At 40.7% G+C, this 22,300-nt stretch overlaps 1 protein-coding gene across 5 annotated transcripts in view; it reads left to right on the forward strand.

Annotated features, from left to right (window-relative positions):
- LOC120865378 (protein FAM13C-like) overlaps positions 1-22,300 on the forward strand; it is a 135,870-nt gene that overhangs the window by 64,868 nt on the left and 48,702 nt on the right. For all 5 annotated transcript variants that reach the window (XM_040242636.1, XM_040242637.1, XM_040242635.1 and 2 more), the window contains one exon: positions 14,243-14,300. In XM_040242636.1, the coding sequence (XP_040098570.1) occupies positions 14,243-14,300 (58 nt within the window). The remainder of the gene's footprint in view (positions 1-14,242; positions 14,301-22,300) is intronic.

A 22,300-nucleotide genomic window follows, 5' to 3' on the forward strand; every position in this document is an offset into this window, starting at 1 on the left:
TCTCATCTCCTAGTTTGACACCCAGCAAGGCTGTAATTTGCTTAAGCCCTGGCTTCCCTTGCAATAGAACCAAGACAAGCACCATCAGCCTGTTTAGAGCAGTTAGTTGATGAATATGCATCAGTGTGATTGATTTCTATAGCTAAAGCCAGTGCCAATTCTGTAAATGCTCAGATATGACAAAGGGGAATTTATGGCTGTAGGAGAATACTAATGAAGTTGTGGATTTCTTACCCAGCTAAGTAAATTTACTTTTGAGAGTGATAAACTCACTTGTGTTTAAAATATTGTATTAAAATTTATGACAGTATTAAGCCTTTTAATGTCATTAAAGACCTTGCCTGTATAAACAGGAGCTATTCTATAGCAATGTGTTACTATTAATTAAGTTGGTGGTTACATTTGCGAACTGGAGTTCATTAGACTCTTCATCTGGAAGTCCCCAGTTAGAGGGGGTTGAAGATTGGGGTATTAGCAAGGATAATGGCCTTTGATGGCTTTGACTATTTTTGTAACATTTCAGATAAAAGAAAAAACTTTGTTGCTTTATGGAAGGAGGAAGTTTTGTTGGCAGCAGCTTTTCCTTGGGGGATAAATCCTTTAATCTTTTGTTTTTGAGATAGACAACTTGTGTGTGTTTTAATAGCTACTTGCTTCTTGTTCAAATGTTTTTTTGTAGAAGTAGGCAGAGTCTAAGTGGGCTCTGCTAAAAGGAGAAAGAATGAGTAAGGGAATGAGCACCCAGAGTTTTTTAATAGTAAAGAACATAAAATGTGCCTTTTTAGACTGTACTAGAGCAGAGATCTGTGTATTATCAGCGTGCTCTTCTTGTTAGTGTGTTTTTAGGATTTCTTTTTCGTTTCTTAAAGGGATATGATAGAGATTTTTAAAAAATTAACTTGTCTTGACAGAATTTTGAGAGTCTGGTACATGGTTGGGTAATCATGGATTCTAAAAATAGCTTTCTTTGCTTATACTGCATAGAATGGCAGTCATGCAGTGAGGGTTCTCCTCAGCCCCCATCCTGCCTCCACCCCATGGGTGCAGAAGAACGCAGGTGGAATGGAAATTAAGAAATTCAGGGTCTTAAATACCATATGGTGTCACTTATATATGGAATCTAAAATATGACACAAAGGAAGTTATCTGTGAAGTTATCTGTGAAACAGAAACATACTCACATAGAATACAGACCTGTTGTTGCCAAGGGGAAGGTGAAAGGGGATGGACTGGGAGTTTGGGGTTGTTGTTGTTCATTCACTAAGTCATGTCCAAGACTTTGCAACCTCATGGACTGTAGCACTCCAGGCTCCTCTGTCCTTCGCTATCCCCCAGAGTTTACTCAGGTTTATGTCCACCGAGTCAAGAGATGTTATCTAACCATCTCATATTCTGTTGCCCCCTTTTGCCTTCAGTCTTTCCCAGCATCAGAATCTTTTCCAACGAGTCAGCTCTTTGCATCAGAAGGCCCAATTACTGCAGCTTCAGCTTCAGCATCAGTCGTTCCAATGAATACTCAGGGTTGATTTCCTTTAGGATTGATTGGCTTGACCTCCTTGCAGTCCAAGGGACTCTCAAGAGTCTTCTCTGACATCACAATTTGAAAGCATCAATTCTTGGCTCTCAGCCTTCTTTATGATCAAATTCTCACATCCATCCATACATGACTACTAGAAAAACCATAGCTTTGACTATATGGACCTTTTTTGGCAAAGTGATGTCTCTGCTTTTTAATATGCTGTCTAGGTTTGTCATAGCTTTCCTTCCACAGTTTTGGGTTAACAGATGTAAACTATTATACCCCAGGTTTCCCCAGCAGCTCAGTGGGTAAAGAATCCACGTGCAATTCAGAAGACACAAGAGAGGCAGGTTCATTCCCTGGGCCAGGGAGATCCCCTGGAGGAGGAAATGGCAGCCCACTCCAGTATTTTTGCCTAGAAAATTCCATGGACAGAGGAGTTGCAGAGACTAGACTGAGCACATGGCATGCATACACGAAAACTCTTATATAGGATAGATAACAACAAGGTCCTACTGTATAGCACAGCAAACTGTATTCAACATCTTATGATATGATGGAAAAGAACGCGAAAGGAATGTATATATCTATGTATAACTTAATCAGTTTGCTGTACAAAAGAAATTAACACAACATTGTAAGTCACCTCTACTTCAAGAACATAAACTTAAAAGAAATGTAGGTTTTACCTCTTGTCTATCAGGTGACCACCCTCTCCCCTAATTCAGGTTTCAGTCAGGTGATTTCTAAAGCCCCATCTGCCTCAAGCCTGAAAATTCTCAACACCCTGGATGTTTAAAGGATTAGACATGGAAAGACTTTAGCTTAATAATAAAGCCCTTGCAGCCACAGATAAAGCAATTTATCCTCCCTGCTGTAGAGCACACACAAAAGAATCCCACACCAAATCCTTAGTGTTGATTGAAAAAGAGCCCACACTTGATTATTCTGGAAATGAAACCTTCTTTTCCTTCTTCATTTGTTTTTCTTTTTTGAAGTATTCTGCCCTTGATCACTCAATAAAGTGTTATCACGTTGGCTGGAAAATGATTAGGATAAAGATAAAAGGGAAACTCATTTTTCATTAAAGAAATAATAATAAAGTAAGTGACACATGGTTTTATTCAAAAATACAGTAAATTCCAAGGAAATAAAAATTCCTTATAATTGTATACCGCCCAGATATAACCTCTGTACCACTGTAGTATACGTTTTAATGTTCTTGCCTTTGTTTTAATTTGGGCATGAAAAAGAATGATGTATGTGTGAAAGGGCCTTCCCAATGCAGTAGAGTTTGAATCTGTTAGAGAAGTAATGTTTATTTAAAGCAAACCCAACAGAATAAACTAGACTGGAAAGTATTCTGACTATCCAATCTTTATACAGAAACTAATAGAGTAATGGGTTAATTATCACAAGGCTGCTGAGTTCATTTATGGCTAAGTTGAACAAATTTGATTTTCTATAATGAATACTTTAATGTACGATTTTTTATAAGAAACTTATTTTACAGACTTTAGTCTCTTTATGGCCCTATGTTTGAAATAATATTTCTAGGAGATGGAGCAAAAAACTTTGTCCTTAATGTTTCAACACCTTGGGAAACTTCTTGCCCTAACTTGGAATTGATTTAAGAGAAATTTCAGTAATGATTATAGGTGACAGTGTGCATTTAAACTTAAATCTAGTTTAGAACGTTGACTAGCTGTTTTAAGTATTCAGTGTTCCTGAGGCCATGGGAATGAAGCTGTTCTTCTTACTCTTCATCTTCCCAATGAGGCAATGGCTACTCCAGTGCCTCTGTTTGTATTACCAACAGGATTATTCCTTTGCAGGACTTATGCTAAATATCACACACACACATCATATATAATGACACATAGGGCTCCCACCAACCCCTTCTATTTTTCTTTTATCAATACTAGATAAAAACATTTTTGATAGAGTTTATATATTTATACATATATATATGAAATATATATGAAATTTCTTCATATATATGAAATCTTAGAGACCCATTTTTGTGTAACTTGATTGTCCCACTTAATTCTGTATTTTTCTTTATCATGAAGTATTCTAAAATATTAGCTAGTCTATGGATAGCTATTCTGTGGATATACCATAGCTGGAAATAGCTATTCTATGGATATACCATCATTGATTTAACTAATTCCAAATTATTTGATATTTTGGTAACTTCTAGGATTTTTATCTATAGACATTTCTGTAGTAAAAATCATTGAAAAATATTTCTATGTACATCCATTATAGTTTCCTTGGTTTATGCTGCTGTTGCTGCTAAGTCACTTTAGTCTTGTCCGACTCTGTGTGATCCCATAGCCAGCAGCCCACCTGGCTCCTCTGTCCCTGGAATTAAGGCAAGAACACTGGAGTAGGTTGCTATTTCCTTCTCCAGTGCATGCATGCTAAGTCGCTTCAGTCGTGTCCGACTCTGTGCGACCCTATGGACAGCAGCCCACCAGGCTCCTCCATCCACAGGATTCTCTAGGCAAGAATACTGGAGTGGGTTGCCATTTCCTTCTCCTTCCTTGGCTTATACTTAAGGGTAAAAGTTCTCTAGGTTTAGGATTTGAAATGGTTAACCAAACCAAAATTAGAATGTAAAATTTTCAATTATATGATCATGGAAGAAGATAAGAATATAATAGATAATTGATCCCTCTGAGAGAACTCGGTAGAAAGTCACATGGCTGGATTTCTTTATATGTTTGAATTGTAGAATAGTGGTCCCAAGTGACACACTGAGACAGTTTAGTCCAATCCCCTCTCCACGCTGTGTGTTCTAGATACTTCTGTCTCATCCACTATTGTTTTACCTATGTCTTTCGGCTGCGCTGTGTCTTTGCTCCCGTGCGCTTTCTCCAGACGCGGTGAGTGGGCCCTGCTCTCTCACTGTGGTGCCTGGGCTTCTAGCTGTGCTGGCTTCTCTTGGTGCAGAGCGTGGGCCCCAGGGTGTGCAGGCTTCAGTAGTTGGAGCACAGGCCTTCAGGTGTCCTGCAGCTTGTGGAATCTTCTCAGACCAGGGATCGAACTGGTGTCCCTTGCTCTGCAAGGTGGATTTTTTACCACTAGAGCACCAGGGAAGCCCCTCTCATCATTTTCTAGTTAAGACTGTGCAAAGGCCAAGTGCCCCTGGCCCTCACATTCCCAGAAAACGTTTGGAAGTCCTGCAGGGGTGCGGGGGGTGGTGGGGAATTCTTTGTTGTGTGGGGCTGCCCGATGCCTGTCAAGGCACTGGCTCCAGCTCACAGAATTCAGTGGGGAGCCCAACCTCTGTGTGCATCACAAATAGCCCTCAGTTTCCTAAATGCTCCCTAGAGGGCCTACCACTGCCTACTTAAGAAATGCCAGTCTTCATGATTGGTACTTAAAACCATGTTTTACTGGAGCCTTTACTTACGTGGGCATATGTTCATAATGTAGTTGTACTTGGGGGAAAAGCAATTACACAACAGTAATGTCCCTCTGAAAGTTGAGGCAGAAAACCGAAGAGACTAGGCTGGGGCTTGAGGGGGGTCATGAGAGTGAGCAGAGCTGTCTGTGAAATGGAAGCATCTGCTAGAGCACTCTGCCCCTTGGGCTGAGCACTGACTGCCTGAGAGTGGGTATCTGATCATCCTGTCCTGAGTGAGTGGACATGTGAGATGGTGGAGGCAGGGAGCTTTGTGTCCCACTCATCAGACCAGGGGGTCCTCTCGGCATGATGAATAATCATGCATTATTGGGACCTCTGGACCTGCTGGTGCTCCTATCCCAGACTCAGCCTCCTTCCCTCTCCCAGGCCCAACACTGTGAGCCTGTCTCACTGCTCAATTATTCTCCAGGCATCAGTGTGTTTTCTGGCTATTTCTGGGCTCTATTCCAACCCACTCAGCTGAGGTGCCTGTCCCGCCTTTTATTTGGAGTTTCTCAGAGCATCTCCAGGGACTTAGCTCTTCCTTCTTCTGGACCGTGTCCCCTGGGAGGCCCATCCAGAAACACTGGGTCACTCCTGTACCCCCTGAAGTCCCTAACCTGCATCCTTCAGCCACTGGTCTCTTCCCAGGTGGATGACCTGAACCTTCAGGGCAATGTTTCCCAGTTGGGGTTGCCCTGGTGTGCTTGTTAATTTCATATTCCCAGGGCATGCCTTGGGAAATCCTGACTTAGTGAGTTTGGGGCCAGGAATCTCTTTTTTTATTAACAGTGATTGATTCTAGTCTTCAGAGAAGTACGAGATGGGAGATAGGCTTAGGTCCCAGTTCCCAGAGGGCTTGTTCCTGGGGATCAGTCCTGACACCCATGTTGTCTCTGTGGGAGTTCATTGGCCTGGACACGGAGATACATGGGGTAGGGGGAGTCAGTGTCCAAATAGCTCTCAAATTATAGTTCTGTTTTTCATCAGCCATCTCTTTGAACATCATTTTGAACTCTGTCCTTTGGTTTCTTTCTCTTTGGAGTTGGCTGTGCAATATTTGATCTCAGTCCTTCAGCATGGAAATTTGGTAAAAACCAGTGAGAGAAAGTCTTTAATACAGCCTACACCCCACAGGGAAAGCAACTACTTACTTGCTGGTATTGAAGGTTGTTATTGTTTCTAATAATATTACTGGAATTTCTTGGCATCTTGTCCGTGTCTGTATATGGAGTGATTGTTTGTATATAATGAATATTGTGCTCAGAGGGGTGTCCTCTTGGGATACACCTTTTGTTTTCAGAGGAGTTTCAGGAAACAGCAGCCATCCAGCCCGCAGACAGTCATCCGGGTATACATTAGCGTATCCTGTGTTATTTTCTGATACAAAGGCTCATCCAAGGCAGTGGAATATCTTGAGTTTTAAGATGTGACCCGTGGTAGGCACTGTTTAGTTTTTGGGTACTAATTCTTTATGAAGGAATCTGAAAAGTGTGTTTCATGCTCTGCTTTTACTTTCTGCCCAGATTTTCTAAATGTGTGTTAGAAAGTCACTTGCTCATCTGTAGCAGGTCTCCTCAGCAAAAAATGTGTCTGCTCGTGGGGATAAGAGTCAGCCCCTCCTGCTACAGGTGGAGGAGGGAGGGTGAGTTTTATCCTAATCATTTCACACACTGAGGAATATACCGAAACTGGCAGCAACTCATAGCCCTGGAACTAATCCTTTATTAGCAAACTGGTGAGTGCCTACTATGTACCAAATGCCAAGATTAGCTGTAAACATAAAGCATTAACCAAGCCTCATATAATCCCTGTCCCTTGGAATTTACCATCCTGAGAAAGAGACAATTAAATAATTAGACAGATACACAGTTAGGAACTGAGATGTGGTACATGGCAGATGTGAAAGGTCAGAATACAGTGAGACCGTGAAAGGGAGACCTGATCGGTACCTGGTATCTAGAGGTTGCATGAGTTACTAGGAGAGAAAAGAGTGTTGTGGACACAGGGTCAGCACATATGATGGCCTGAGGCGGAGAGAAGCATGGAGGAGGAGATTGGCATGAGTCAAGTTTGAAGACGTGTACAGATGTCACTCCTTCAGGATGTCACAGGGTGTTTGAAATATTTTGATCTGTAAGTGTGCAGAAAGTTAGCGACAAGGTTGCCATGTGGGCAGTGGTTTGGAGAAGGTGGAGGAGAAGTAGTAAGAGCAGGAAGGTAGCCCAGAAGGCAGATGATGGTGACTTGGCCTGAGGTAGTGGCGGGGGGAGGAGAGAGGTCTGATGTAAAGGTGATTTGGGGTAAGAAACTGAAGGACTTGGGATCGGCTTGGCCTTTGGACTTGAGGGAGAGGATAGCGTGAGATGACTCTCAGGTGTCTTCCACCAGCAATTTGGATAGATGAGGAAGCTTTTTACTGAGATAGGGAACATTTTTGTCTGCTAATTTAATTACAGAAAGTTGATATAAATCTAACATTCTATGCTAAAATACTGCTTCTTCACAAATTATCACATTTCGGGTTTGACATTATCCATCAGCCAAGAAAAACATCTTAATGCTTCGTTCACTTAGCTGTTTTGAATTTCAGTCTGCCTGCCGGGAGATGGTCACTGCAGGATGACCCTGCAGGCTGGCTCAGCACAGGCTTTAGGGTCCTAGGAGTGAGGGAACATCCACAGATTGTAGACAAGTTGCACTCCCACGGGCTAGCCACAGTTTTGTAGTCACACAGCCCAGGAAAATGCCCTTTTAATATCAGCACGCAGCTGTTTATGTTCCTCCGGAAAGTGTTGTTTTGACTTGTGTGGTGGCAGTGGTGGTGGTGATGGTGCAGTGGTGATGGGACTGTTGGGGTTGGGGGCAGTGGGGACTGAGGGCATCAGTGCTGAGAGCCATATCAGACTCTGAAGAGTCCAGGCTGCAGTTTCCCACTCCCTGGGCCTGGACTAGAGGGCAGGGCTGTGTTGGAGCTGGCAGGATTGTACATGCTTCAAGCACTCCCTTTAAAGGTCTTAAGAAAAAGGGAATTTGAGATACCTCGCTTCTGTTCCGGTTCTTCTCTTTTCATTGTTAAATATCTCTAGTGAGATGTTTCCATTTCTGTTTCCTCATCTGCCATGACCTTTATCTCTTCTGATCCACTGGCCTTTTTATTTCTCCGCTTTCATTTTCATTATCTCTGGATGACTTTGAGATTTTCTCGCAGTGTGAGCTTGGGCAGTCCTCCTGCACACCCTGTTCTCCCTGCCTTGCTTTCTTTTTCTCAGTAATATTTAGCATCTGGTGCGTCACAGATCACTGGGTTACTTCTTTAGGTTCTCTCTGCTTCTGTGAGAAAGTAAGTTGGGTTGATGCAGAAACTTGTGAATTCACTGCTTTATTCCCAACACTTGCAGTAGTAATACTTGACATAATTTGGTGTTTAATAATGTTTGTTTAATGAATGGAAAAATTATTTAATTGCCTTATCTGTGTCCTGTTGGGTCACATAGCTCTAATAATGCTAAACTCTTGTGGTTACTGTGAGGATTAGATGAAATAATATAAGTACAGTGCCTGGCATTTCCCTGAAATTGTTAGGCTTTTCACTTCTTTTGTGATTTTTGCAGTATAGCTGATTTACAGCGTTGCATTAATGTCTGCTGTGTAGCATTGTTGTTCAGTTGCTCAGCCATGTCCAAATCTTTGCGAACCCATCGATACCAGGTTTCCCTGTCCTTCAACAACTCCTGGAGTTTGCTCAAATTTATGTCCATTGAGTCAGTGATGCCATCCAACCATCTCATCCTCTGTCGTCCCCTTCTTCCCCTGCCCTCAATCTTTCCCAGCATCAGGGTCTTTTCCAGTGAGTCAGTTCTGTGCATCAGGTAGCCAAAGTATTAGAGTTTCAGCTTCAGCATCAGTCCTTCCAGTGAATATTCAGGGTTGATTTTCTTTAAGATTGACTGGTGGGATCTCCTTGCAGTCCAAGGAACTCTCAAGAGTCTTCTCCAACACCACAGTTCAAAAGCATCAATTCTTCAGTGCTCAGCCTTCCTTATGGTCCAACTGTCACATCTCTACATGACTACTGGAAAAACCATAGGTTTGACTATAAGGACTTTTGTCAGCAAAATGATGTCTCTGCTTTTTAATAGGCTGTCTAGGTTTGTCATGGTATTTCTTCCAAGGAACAAGCATCTTTTAATTTTGTGGCTGCAGTCAACATTTGCAGTGATTTTGGAGCCCAAGAAAATAAAGTCTGACACTGTGTCCATTGTTTCCCCATCTATTTGCCGTGAAGTGATGGGACTGGATGCCATGATCTTAGTTTTCTGAATATTGAGTTTTAAGCCAACTTTTTTCCTCTCCTCTTTCACTTTCATCAAGAGGCTCTTTATTTCCTCTTCGCTTTCTGCCATAAGGGTGGTGTCATCTGCATATCTGAAGTTATTGATATTTCTCCTGGCAGTCTTGATTCCATCTTGTGCTTCATCCAGTCCAGCATTTCATATAATGTACTCTGCATATAAGTTAAATAAGCCAGGTAACAATATTCAGCCTTGATGTACTCCTTTCCCAATTTTGAACCAGTCCATTATTCCATGTCTGGTTCTAATTGTTGCTTCTTGACCTGCATACATATTTCTCAGGAGGTAGGAGAGGTGGTCTGGTATTCCCATCTGTTTAAGAATTTTCCACCCTTTGGTGTGATCCACACGGTGAAAGGATTTAGCTTAGTTGATGAAGCAGAAATAGATGTTGTTCTGGAATTCTCTTGCTTTTTCTATGACTCTGCGGATGTTGGCAATTTGATCTCTGGTTCCTCTGCTTTTCTAAATGCAGCTTGTACATCTTGAAGTTCTCGGTTCACATACTGTTTAAGCCTAGCTTGGAGAATTTTGAGCATTACTTTGCTAGTGTGTGAGATCAGTATAATTGTGCAATAGTTTGAACATCCTTTAACATTGCCCTTCTTTGGGATTGGAATGAAAACTGACCTTTTCCAGTCCTGTGACCACTACTGAGTTTTCCAAATTTGCTGGCATATTGAGTGGAATACTTTCACAGCATCATCTTTTAAGATTTGAAATAGCTCAACTGGAATTCCATCACCTCCACTAGCTTTGTTCATAGTAATGCTTCCTAAGGCCCATTGACTTCACATTCCAAGATGTCTGATCTAGGTGAGTGATCACACCATTGTGGTTATCCAAATTGTTAAGGTCTTTTTTGTATAGTTCTGTGTATTCTTGCAACCTCTTCTTAATATCTTCTGCTTCTGTTAGGTCCATACCATTCATATCCTTTATTGTGCCCATCTTTGCATGAAATGTTCCCTTGATATCTCTAATATTCTTGAAGAGATCTCTAGTCTTTCCCATTCTATTGTTTTCTTCTATTTTTTGCATTGTTCACTTAAGAAGGCTTTCTTTTCTCCTTGCTATTCTTTGGAACTCTGCATTCAGATGGATATATCTTTCCTTTTCTCCTTTGTCTTTTGCTTCTCATTCTTTTCTCAGCTGTTTGTAAGGCCTCCTCAGACAACCATTTTGCCTTTTTGCATTTCTTTTTCTTGGGGATGGTTTTGATCTTCCTGTTCAGTGTTCCGAACCTCCTTCCATAGTTCCTTAGGTCCTCTGTCAGATCTAATCCCTTAAATCTATTTCTCACTTCCACTGTATAATCATAAGGGATTTGATTTAGGTCACACCTGAATGATCTAGTGGTATTCCCTACTTTCTTCAATTGAAGTCTGAATTTGGCAATAAGCAGTTCACGATCTGAGCCACAGTCAGCTCATGGTCTTGTTTTTGCTGACTGTATAGAGCTTCTCCATCTTTGGCTGCAAAGGATATAATCAGTCTGAATGGTATTGCCCATCTGGTAAAGTCATCTCTCGTGTTGTTGCAAGAGGGAGTTTGCTATGACCAGTATGGACTATGCTGTACAGCATAGAGAGTGGGATACACATATAGAAACGTTGTTTTTTATATTCTTTTCCCTGTGGTTTATCACAGGTTATTCAATGCAGTTCCCCATGGTAAACAGTAGAACTTTGTTGTTTATCTATCCTATATATAGTAGTTTGCCTCTACTAATCCCAAATTTCCGATTCCTCTCCCCACCCCCACCCCTGACAACCAGAAGTCTTTTCTCTATATCTATGATGTTTTTGTCTGTTTTGTAGATGTGTTCATTTCTCTCATATTTTAAATTCCACATAAAGAGTTATCATATTGTATTTGTCTTTTTGACTTACTTTACCAATCTCTGGGTCCATCCACGTTGCTGCAAATGACATTATTTCATTCTTTTTAATTCCTCTTTTAAAGGAGTATTAGTCCTGTAAGACTTCTTGATACTCTTTTTTCTTGTGTCCTCTTTTTTCTTCACTATTTAAATTGCTGTCTTCGTTGGCTTCTTATCTCCTTAGTGATGCTTCTGTATTTTCTTCATGGTTCTTCCTTCTGTGCCCTAGCTGCCAGATAGCTGCCCAGTGGCCCTGAGTAAGTATGACTCAGCTTTTATCTCTTTCAGCTTATTTACTCACGAGGCTTCAATTATTATTTTTAATTATGCAGTTTCATTCTTATCATTTATAATTCTGTTGTGTTTTTTACATTTGATCAAAGAGCGCACGTGTTACATTTAATACACCTACCAGTTGCTATAAACGTTTTTCCTGAACTGTCCTTCACATCCTGAATTATCCTGTGACATACCTGATATCATCTTCACTCGACAGGTGAGGCAGCTGAGAGTGAGAGAGGTTAATATCTTGCCCATGAGTACCCACGCCAAGTTTAAGTGGTAGATCCGGAAGTCATTCTTGGGTCTGGATCTTTCTGTTTCTTCCTCACTTCCTCCATGCAAAAGACATGTGGTGAGTGTGTGCCATGTGCCAGGCAGCGTGCTAGGCTCTGGCCACACCGTGAGAAACTGACGCGTAGCCGGGGACCACCGTGCCGCACTGCTACCGCTGCCCTTGCTCTCCAGAACGCCCTGTCAGGTGCCCTGTGCTGGTGAGCCCTGCCCAGGTGCTCTCACTTCCCTGTTTCATCCTTGCTTCAAGCATCTAAGTAAAAATTCACGAATCGCCTTTCTTCATGCAAGCCACCTGCTCTCCCCTCCAAAATGACCTATTTTTCTATCTCATTACCCCATCTCTTTCATTCAGCACTTTCAGTATACATCCAAGACCTCTTGGTGGTGTTCTCCTTGAAAATGTTTCTTTCATCTGTCTCTCCCCTCCCCATCTCCTCTCCACCATTCTAATATCAGCTCCCATGTCCTCATTTCTTGATTTATGAAAGCCTCGAGGCTGGGTTCTAATTAGTTTTATTCTCTGCTTTGGAATCCACTAGACTCTAAGTTTCCTAAAGGCCTAGAGGGCTGCTCCTTGAGTCTCATTTCCAGAGCACTGTCCAAGTCACACAAGAGACATTTGGATGACTACTAAAGCATCTTTGATGTTTAGATCACAGTTCTTAAACCTGATCTGGGGTTTGTCTGGAGATGACAAGTAGCTTTCTTGGAAGGTTATGAGAAGGTATTACATGTAGCTGTTGTTTGCATCTCAATAATATGTACTGTATATTTTAAACCAACTCTTATTTCTGCTTTCTTCCATTAATGTTTGCTCCCATGTAATTTTTTCCCCATCTGCTGGCATCAGAGCAGACATTCATGGTTGAGAACTGATAAATACTCCTTCCATTAGAGAACACAACTCTTCTGTTTCTTTCTGGTGGTGCTGCCATAACTCCATAGAAACACAGTTTGAGAACCACTTTAGGTTACAGAGAGGTTATGAGCTATTCAGAATTTTAGATATTCTTGGATAGGCCAGCTTCATGCCTGTCCCCAAGAGGGTTTCTCCCATTTTGCAGGAAAAAGCTACTGTGTATTTTCTGAAGCCTTGGAGTCACTGTTTGTGTCTCAGGCAACTGATGGGCAGAGGATTGGTGTGCCAGCGTTTTCTTCCTCACTTTCTTATCTCACCTGGTCCATCTCTCCATGGACTCACGGTTGGGACCCTTAATCTTATCTCATACCCAGGAGGGATATTTGTGCTGACATGGTCAACATCAGCATGACCATCAAATTCTGTTTTACCATCTCCTCCTTTTTCTCATTAGAAGTAAATTGTTTGCACAGTTAGCAATACTCATGGAGTGAAAAAAAAATTGTTCTTAAGAATATTTTGAAGACATTAGACTTGTGGCATTTCTAAGTGTGCATCATTACTTTTAGAAATCATTCATCTAGATGACCATTCAGAGGACATATATGCTTTCTTCAGAACTCAAAGCAAAGCAGAATAGTAATTGTAAATAATTCTGTCCCAAAATAAATCTTTTTGTAAATGACTTAACACTGACTACAGCTTTTATTCCTTAAGATAGCAGGCCTTTTAATAAGGATAATAACTATAATTTAATATATGTATTATATAATAGCATGCAAACTGCTGCAGAAAATCTTTAATGTTACGTAATAGGTGCCGTTGGACTATAGCACTTGATGAATCATGTTTTGGAGCTAAACATCTGCCAGTAGTAGAGTTTTGTTGTTTGTTTTTAAACTTAAAAAATTTATTCAGAGTAGATTTGCCTTAAAGTCTTTTTTCTTCAGTTGGAAGAAAACCTGGCTTTACTGTGTTACACAGCAATTGCTATAGCATTTATTTTGTTGAGTAAGTGATAGAGTGGCATTTCCAAAAGCTGTCTTCAATGAACAAATGGTATCTTTCTGTAACAACTGTATCAGATCACATTTGATCATAAAAATACTGCATTTGCACTGGGTTTGGAGGATTCAGCAGTGTATAAAATGTACAGTTACTGATTTCTTGGAGCTTACATTTTAATGTGGAAATGCAAATAAGCAGCATAACTTTAGATAGTGAGAAGCCCTATGAGGAAAATCTATAAGCAGTGTGTTAAAGACTGAAGGGGAGGAATAGTTTGGTTAGAGAAATCAGGAGGGACTCATTGGGAGATGACACCAGAGCCAAGCTGATGTTGCATGCTAGGCAGAGTCAGCTTTGTAAAAATCTAGGGAGAAAGCAAGTGTGAAGATTTGAACAAGGAACCAGCACTGTGTGTTCAAGAAACTAAAGGCCAGAGGCTGGGTTAGGGGACAAAGTGAGCGTGGCAGGAGATGGGTGTTACAGACCATTGTAAGGAGTCTGGATTTTGTTCTTCAGGCAGTGGAACACCACTGAGGGTTTTTAACAGGAATGTGGCCAAATCTGCAACAAATGTGCATTGTTGAAAGGTTTCTTTTAAATGGCAATACTTTTTCTTCGTATCTTACAGAATAGAACAGAGGGCTGCCATTTGGCCAAAGGATGAAACTCAGCAGGACTTCCATGAGGTAGGTGCACTCACTGTGGTTTTTATGAATGTGAATTAGCCAATCATGAAATGTATTATTCTTTTTCCTAGTACTAGAAATTTATCCTGGTTAAAACTTTAAATAGTCTCGCTCTTAGGAGAGAATAAGAGCTTATTTTTCTTGCAGTGCTTTGGGTACTGTTTCCCCTTGCTCTGGAGCAAATATATTTAAAATATTATTTGCAAGACTAATCACTGTGTCTTGGACCAAAACCAAGGCCAGCAGTCATTTCATTACACTTCTTTCAACTTTGCTTCAGGATTGTACTACGGCTGTGAGAGTTAACAAATTTTAATTTATAAAATTTTCTGTTAATTTTATTTTATCTTCCCCTCCTGCTTTTTCTAATCCCTTTTTCAGTCTCAAATATGATCTTGCTTACTATTTTTCCTCAGAGCATGATACAGCTTGGTGTTGCAAAATGGTCTTCTAATAAATTTTGAGACATTGAGGCCATATTTTCCAATTCAAGTGGTTTCCCACTGAACTGGACATCACAGTGTTAATGTTTGTTCTAGATTTCCTTTGAAATATGTAATTTAATTCTCCCACTGGAAATCACTATAATATAATTCAGTTCAGTTCAGTTCATTTCAGTCGCTCAGTCGTGTCTGACTCTTTGCGATCCCATGAATCACAGCACGCCAGGCCTCCCTGTCCATCACCAACTCCCACAGTTCACCCAAACTCATGTCCATCGAGTCAGTGATGCCATCCAGCCATCTCATCCTCTGTCGTCCCCTCCCCCTCCGGCCCCCAATCTGTCCCAGCATCAGGGTCTTTTCCAATGAGTTGATTCTTCGCATGAGGCGGCCAAAGTATTGGAATTTCAGCTTCAGCATCAATCCTTCCAATAAACACCCAGGACTGATCTCCTTTAGGATGGACTGGTAATATAATTAGGGTCCCTTTTTTTATGAATGCCTTCGCTTTAGTCATTGGTTTGGAATACTCTAATTTCTCTTGTCCCATTGTATAATTAAGGAAAAGTGGGTGTTATATCTGATTAGGATCATGTCAAAAAAGAATGTGGAGACTTGATGTTCATAAGCCAAGAAGATAAATGATGGGCTTTAGGCAAATTGTTTGTTTGTCATTTGGTGCCATCTCTTCTCTGTCTCCAAAAAAAAAAGACAATTAATTGAACTTAGGTGATTATATTTTTCTTTAAACTGTTGAACCTGGCATAAATGAATAACTAAAGGTAAACTGGGTTCCTGATTAAACCCAGTTAAATAAATTACTGAAGTTGTGGACAGTGTCCCAAGGATCCTGCTTGTTATTCTTTTGTGCATAGTTACAGGCTTCAGATTCCAGAATCTCACTTGTGGTAAGAAGAGTGAAAAAAAAGTTTGAGAGAGAAGAGGCAAGAGCTTGAATCAATGAACACAGCTGTTTGCCCCACTGGGAACTAAGCAAAATGCTAGTTGTAAAGAAGCACCTATTTGTCTTGACATAAGTGAATAGAAAGATGAAGTGATTATGAGAGTCAGCTTGTGATAGGTTTCAAGTTTATGGGAAAAACTCTGATTTGTGAGCTGGAGCCCTATGAGATTGCTAAGACTACTTGAGCAGTTCTCAGATCACAGTTGCACAAAGCTCTATATGAAAATCTGCTTTTCTGTATTCCTTCACTATATTGTATTTGCATATTACATGAAATGTGCCAGCTCACTGCCCTGAGATTACACGGGTACCAGAGTGCTGAATGAAGACAGGCCTCTGAAAGAGCAGTCAGCGCCATATTGTAAATGTGGGCTCTTGAATGAGAAAACTGGTGCTGCGGATCCAGACTTGGTAACAGTGTGTGCTCAAGTGCAACTGTTCCAGTAAGGGAGTAAATCATATGTGCAGATCATGCTGTGATTACGACTTAGGGGCTGAAGGAAACCCGAGGAGCACACACTGAGGAAACTTGAATAGAAGCAGTTCATGGTCCAAAGCCGTGCCAGGAGAACTGACTCATTCAAACTCACTGATGGAGACATCCTATAGAATGGGAATGTGGTCAGTGTGATCTTCCCTAGCTGTTCCGAATCTTAGAGACTGCCAAACTCTCTTATGGAAGGACCCTATAATAATATTTCTTTCGGCAACATAGTCTCATGGAATACAGGTGGGAGATACTACTTTAGTATTTTTAATGCAGATAGAAAATACATATAGAAAAGTGTACATATTGTAAGTGTACAGCTGGATGAATACTCACAAAGTGTGTAACCAGCGTCAAGTAACAGAACATTGTTAGCATCCCAGGCACGCTTATTTAATTCTTTCCAATCACTCTTCCCCTAGAACGATAACTATTCTTTGGACTTAAGTAGATTTGTTTTGTCTTTTGTTTGTTTGCTTGTTTTTTGAACTGTATATACATGGAGTGTATGTATACTTTTTGGTGTCTGATTTCATTTACTCAGTAGTATGTGTGAGATTCATATATGTTTGATATGTAGTTTTAACTTTGATTCTCCTTGCTGTAACCCATTGTATGGTTGTTTCTAGTTTTTGACTCATGATCAATTGCAACTAGTTGTAATTTTTTAAAAGAACTATCTTTCAGTCTCTCTGTACATTCGATATTTTATTGGAGTAGTCCTTCCATCTCTGAGTGGAAGTATAAGGAAGAATGTTTTGTTGTGTTAACCATCTTCTTTGCTCTTTGACCCTTTTGTTTATATACTACCCTCTCCAAAACACAGCCTTCTAGTTCTTTAAAAGAACTCACTAGTTCCATATCTGCTCTCTTCCATTTTAACTTGTAAGTCTAAAGAAACAAAAAAAAGTTTCTTTTCTTAAGTCTTTCTTGAATTTGTTACAATACTGATTCTGTTTTATGTTTTGGTTTTTTGGCCGCCAGGCACGTGGGATCTTAGTTCCTCAACCAGGGATCAAACCTGTATCCTGTTACATTGAAAGGCAAAGTCTTAACCACTGGACAACCAGGGAAATCCCCCCAAAATGAGTTTCTTGAGCTTTTAAGAAGCATAGTCCACAAATATTTTCCCGATGTTTTTGTGGACCCTAATGTTGTAATTGTTGGTTATAACAATTTTAAGGTGTTACTGTATTTTCTACAAAGTTCACATCTGGTATTTCATAACTACTTCTTAAGCTTCTTAATTCCACTTGCTCAGATGAGGCTCTGCTGTATTTGATTCCAGAGCTAGTAGTCGACCTGAGCTCTCCTCTGTACAGTAAGGTAATATATGATGTCAAGTAGCTACCTATGAGCATCCATCTGTGTGTGTATTCCTGATAGCTTCCCAGTGAACTGAAAAACTCACCTCTCATTTTCACTGGGCTGAGTATACATTTAATTCCTGCCAGCTTCACTTTTCTTCTGCCAGTCTCAAGCTCCCAGTTTTTGACCATGGATCTCTCAATAGGATTTGCCTCTCCACTCCATGAACTTTGGTGTCTCTGGGACTATACTATAGGAGCTGGTTTCTGGAAAACTGATTGTGTCCATTCTGGCATTGACCTGAGCTTTCTGACTCTGCCTCTGTATGACATCTGGAGATTTTATTTGTTGGAGTCCCCTGGATCCTGGTTGGAAATTATCTGCCTGTATAATACATAAGAAGGTTTTGTTTGTTGTGGTGTCCTGTATCTTGATTGGAAAATATTCTCGACTTGAGATGTGTCAAAGTCTAATTCACCACAATCCTTGGTTTTGTTTACCCTTGTCTGTATAATCATTAAGCAGTCAATAGTTCAAAAAGTTGCTTGAAGGATAAAATGAGAAAAAATACTGTTTTCCCTCTCCATGTCCTAGTAGTTCCCATTACTGGCTTCAGTTTCAATTAAGAAAAAATAACAATATATGAGGAAAACTAATGGATCTCCCCTTCCCTGAGAACACTTCCCCTATTTGGTCCTCATATTACTTTTCTAACTCCCAAACTACATACCATAAATCATCACATCAGCTTCTTTTCATTCTTCATTTGTGAAACTGAGGCAGGTTTTGAACTGGGTTAACTCTAGGAGTGCTTTCAGTTTTAACACTCACTGTTTCTGCTTTTTACCCCCGCTAGTGCTTATAGGATTTAGTCATTGGTTCCCATGAGGGATAGACTGAGGCAAACTGTGCCCCTTTTTGAGTGTATATGCACATGTCTGTGTGTGGGGCTCCATGTGAAGGGTTTGTTGTCTTTTTATTACCATCCATAGTTTAGCATATAGATACATTCTGGCATCAAGCCTTGTTAGACCTCTAGATGGTCTTACTTACTATTTTGTTTTAGATGTGGTTCTCCCTCAAAACTGTCTTAATTTTGAGGAAATTGTCTAGCAAGAGGCTTCTTTAGGTCCTTAATGCTCCTCAGTTGGCTGAATGGTATTTTTTTGTGTAGGACCAGGCAGCTGTATTTTTCTATTGAGATACAAACCCAGTCTACAGGGTTGGGCCTTTAGATCAGAATTGACTGATAGTTTTTTTTTCTTCTAGTTTCCTTGTGACTGAAAGTCAATTCAAGCTGGCTTTCATAAACAACAGGATTTTATTGATTCACACACCTGGAACTTTACTATCAGGATAGATTCCACTCTTGGCTAGATCCAGGGATTAAAGGCTTGTCAAGTAGACAGCATCTTTCCATTTCAACTCTACTTTCCTATATCAACTTTATGTTTAGATTGACCCCTCTCTGGGGATATGTTATTCTTACAACTAGTAATCCCAGTGTATATTAGTTTTCTGTTACTGTGTAACAAATTGCCAGAAGCTTAGCAGCTTCTTTCTTTTATTAGCTCACAGTTGTGCAGATAATAAACTTGGATAGACTCCATTAGACTCTGCTCAAGGTCTCACAAAACTGAAATCACGGCATTGGCCATGATAGATTCTTATCTGGAGGTTCTGAAGATGAGTCCCTATTCATGCTCATTCAGGTCATTGCCTGAATTTACTTCCTTGAGCTTGTAGGACTGTAGACCCCATTTCCTTGCTGGTCAGCATCTGGGAGTAGCTCTCAGCTTCTTTCTAAAGGCTGCCTGCATTCCTTCTCACCTTGGCCTCTACATCTTTGAGCTAGCAGCACCAAATCCTTCTGTCCTCCAAATCTCTGATGTTATAGTCTACCAGCTAAAAAAAAAAGCCCTCTGCTTTTAAAAGGCTCACCCTGATTGGATCAGGCCCACTGAAGCAATCTCTGTACCCTTGGTCACCTGAGTTAGGACTTCGATTATATCTGCAAAATCTCTTCAACATAGCATCTAAATTAGTGTTTGATTGCATAACCAGTGCACAGGAATCTTGGGGACCATCTTTAAAATTCTGCTTATAAGAAATGAAAATAGAGTCCTTTCTACTCTGTAAAGTCTCATACTTGAGTCTCATTTATCTGACTTGGGACCTGTAACCCATTCTTGAACCAATCACTGTGACCTTGCAGTTTGAAATAAGCTGATTGGCTAGAGATGGGCACATTTTCCCACTTGGGATCAGAAGATGGGTAAATGGATGCTGGGATGCATAATATTGGTCTCTGGAAGCCTGATATCCAAAGTCGTCTGCCTGTATGACACCACCGTGGGGTGCCATTTAGCTTTTTTCCTGGTATGGTTTCCTGGGTGAGATGAAGTGACGTTGCTTCCCTACTAGCATTTCTTTCTCAGCAGGAATGGTGCCCTGTGATTCATTAATTTTAGCCACTTTTCTTGTCAGTGTCAACAAGGACATCCTGCAGGCAACATTGTCATGGTGTGAACCCTGGTTTACTTTCCCAGTGGGATGAACTGCCCAGCAAAGAAACTCTGAACTGTTGCATGCCTGGTTTACTTTGCCCCCTCATTCAGAGGCAGATCACCAGCCTGATTTCTGGTTTCCAGGGGAACCAGGTTTGTAGTCATGACCCTCAGGGGCATCCTTAGTGTGGCATTGGCAGAAAAGGTGGAAGCCGTGCTAGCCGCTGCTCTGTCTGGGGATTAAGCTGGAGAGGTTTCAGGGGTGTTGGGCTGAGCAGAGAAGTTGTAGCAGGACTCTCCATAACTGGCCCACCTGTGTTTGCCTTTCGCCTACCAGCCTCTCCATCGCCCACGCTCCACGCGACTTTGTCCTGCTGGCCTTTGCTCCTTCCTTTGGCATGGCATCTCCGTCCTCTCTCCTTTCTCACTTTTACATTTACTCATCTTCATGCCGCTAGTTTCTTGTTCCCTCACCCAAGACTGGAAAGGACTGTGTCTGATTCATGCCTCCCAGGTGTCAGCCTGTGTGGCACTTTCTTTGCTTTGCAGCTAAAGGAGAAATATAAGAACAATGTAGTAAGTGTTCTGTAAAGCTCACGTTGATGAACACCTCTTTCATTAGAGATTGTTCTTAAAAATTTCATCTTGTGATGGAATGATGGGGAGGTTTGTTTATCCCTATCTATATCTATCTGTCTGTTGGTCTACCCATCTATCCATCTGTCTATATTCATCTGTCTATCTATACAACTATCTATTTTCCCATTTCTATTTGGCAAAATATAAAGTTGACAAGTTTTGTGATATAGTCCACTCCCCAGTAGCCCCTGACAGATTAAAGAAAAATATTTCTGCTTATCTTAAGACCAAAATTTTGCCTGAAAGCTTTAACTTTGGGGATATTTTTTCTAAGTAGTTCTTTCAACAGTTTTTATTGAGAAGCAAATGTGTACCCAGCTGTGGGTCTGGACTGCTATGGATGGTATGAGGGCTGCAGCAGAAAGGGAACTTTGTCATCCCTGCTTTCCAAGGATTTAGAAGGACCCACGTCTGCTTAGTATCCTAGACTCTGATCTTGCTAGTATTGGTATCTTTTCCCTTTTTAGGATATTGTTGGCTTTCCTAGGGCTATAAAACTCAGATTTTAAGGCAGATGAAAGCTTAATTTTCTTGTTTTCTAACAAAATACTGGTATTTGAGGAAATGGCTAATGGTTTCCAGTGTCTTTAAAGACATGGGTTGGTAACTTATTTCTTATGGCAAGTGATTTTATAATTTACAGTGGGATGGTTATTGATTTCTAATATTCATTGAGTTTTAGTAATTTCTAAGGGGTTAAGGTAGCCTCAGAAAAGAATTAAGTGCCCATGGGCCAAGATGATTGGGTGATTTTCCTACAGACAGAGAAAGAGCAAAGGTAAATTTGGGGTTAAAAGCCTCAGTGGTCCCTGTACTGTGCACGCATCCTACTGAATTTAGTTTTTAAGCCAAATATTTTTCAGAGCTTAAAAAAGACTAGAATTTAAGTAGCCACAGAGAAGTAATCATATGGGCTACAACATGGACTAGATTTGTGGACTCCAGCTGAAGGGATATATAATTGATGTTCTGGAAAAAAATAAATGGCTGTTAGGGCAACTGTCTATCTTAATGCCTGTGCCTTTGTGCTAGAAATTACAAAGAGAAACTACTAAAGTCCATTCCATGAGTTGTTCATGTCTTATTCTCTAGAAAAGCTCAGAATTTTGAATTAAAATGTGAGTTCATAAAACTGTATTGGTCTCTCCTAAATATCTTGTTTTTATTGTTCACTTAGTAAAGTGAACATAATGATATCACAAAGAGGTGTAACTAGGTACAGAACTCCCTCTTCCTCAGCTGAAATCAGATCATCTGGCTGGAAAAAAGTTGGTTTGGGTTTTCGTGTGTGGTGGCAAGATTATCCTTGTTTTACAAAGATGTGCTTCTATTATCAGAATAGTACCTGGATCCTCTTCTCAACAGAGGACTGCTTGGAGTGGATGGCTTCTTTTCCTATACTGAATCTCTGTTGGGTAGCATAGGACAGTGAGGGAACAAAAATATTGTTCCTGGGACAGTTAGAGCTAAACAGGCAACCAAGGCAGCATTTAGAGTGGGTCAGGTCCCAAGGGAATAGGGCAGTGTTTCTCAGAGTCTGGACCTTGGACCTCCTGCATCTCAGTGCCCCTGCTGCAGACCACAGAAGCTGAGTCTGTCACTGCCTGGGAGAACACATCTTTAACAAACTCCCCAGTGATCATGAGCATTTT

Source organism: Oryx dammah, unplaced genomic scaffold (genome assembly GCF_014754425.2).
Source record: "Oryx dammah isolate SB20612 unplaced genomic scaffold, SCBI_Odam_1.1 HiC_scaffold_6, whole genome shotgun sequence".
Taxonomy (NCBI): Eukaryota; Metazoa; Chordata; class Mammalia; order Artiodactyla; family Bovidae; genus Oryx; species Oryx dammah.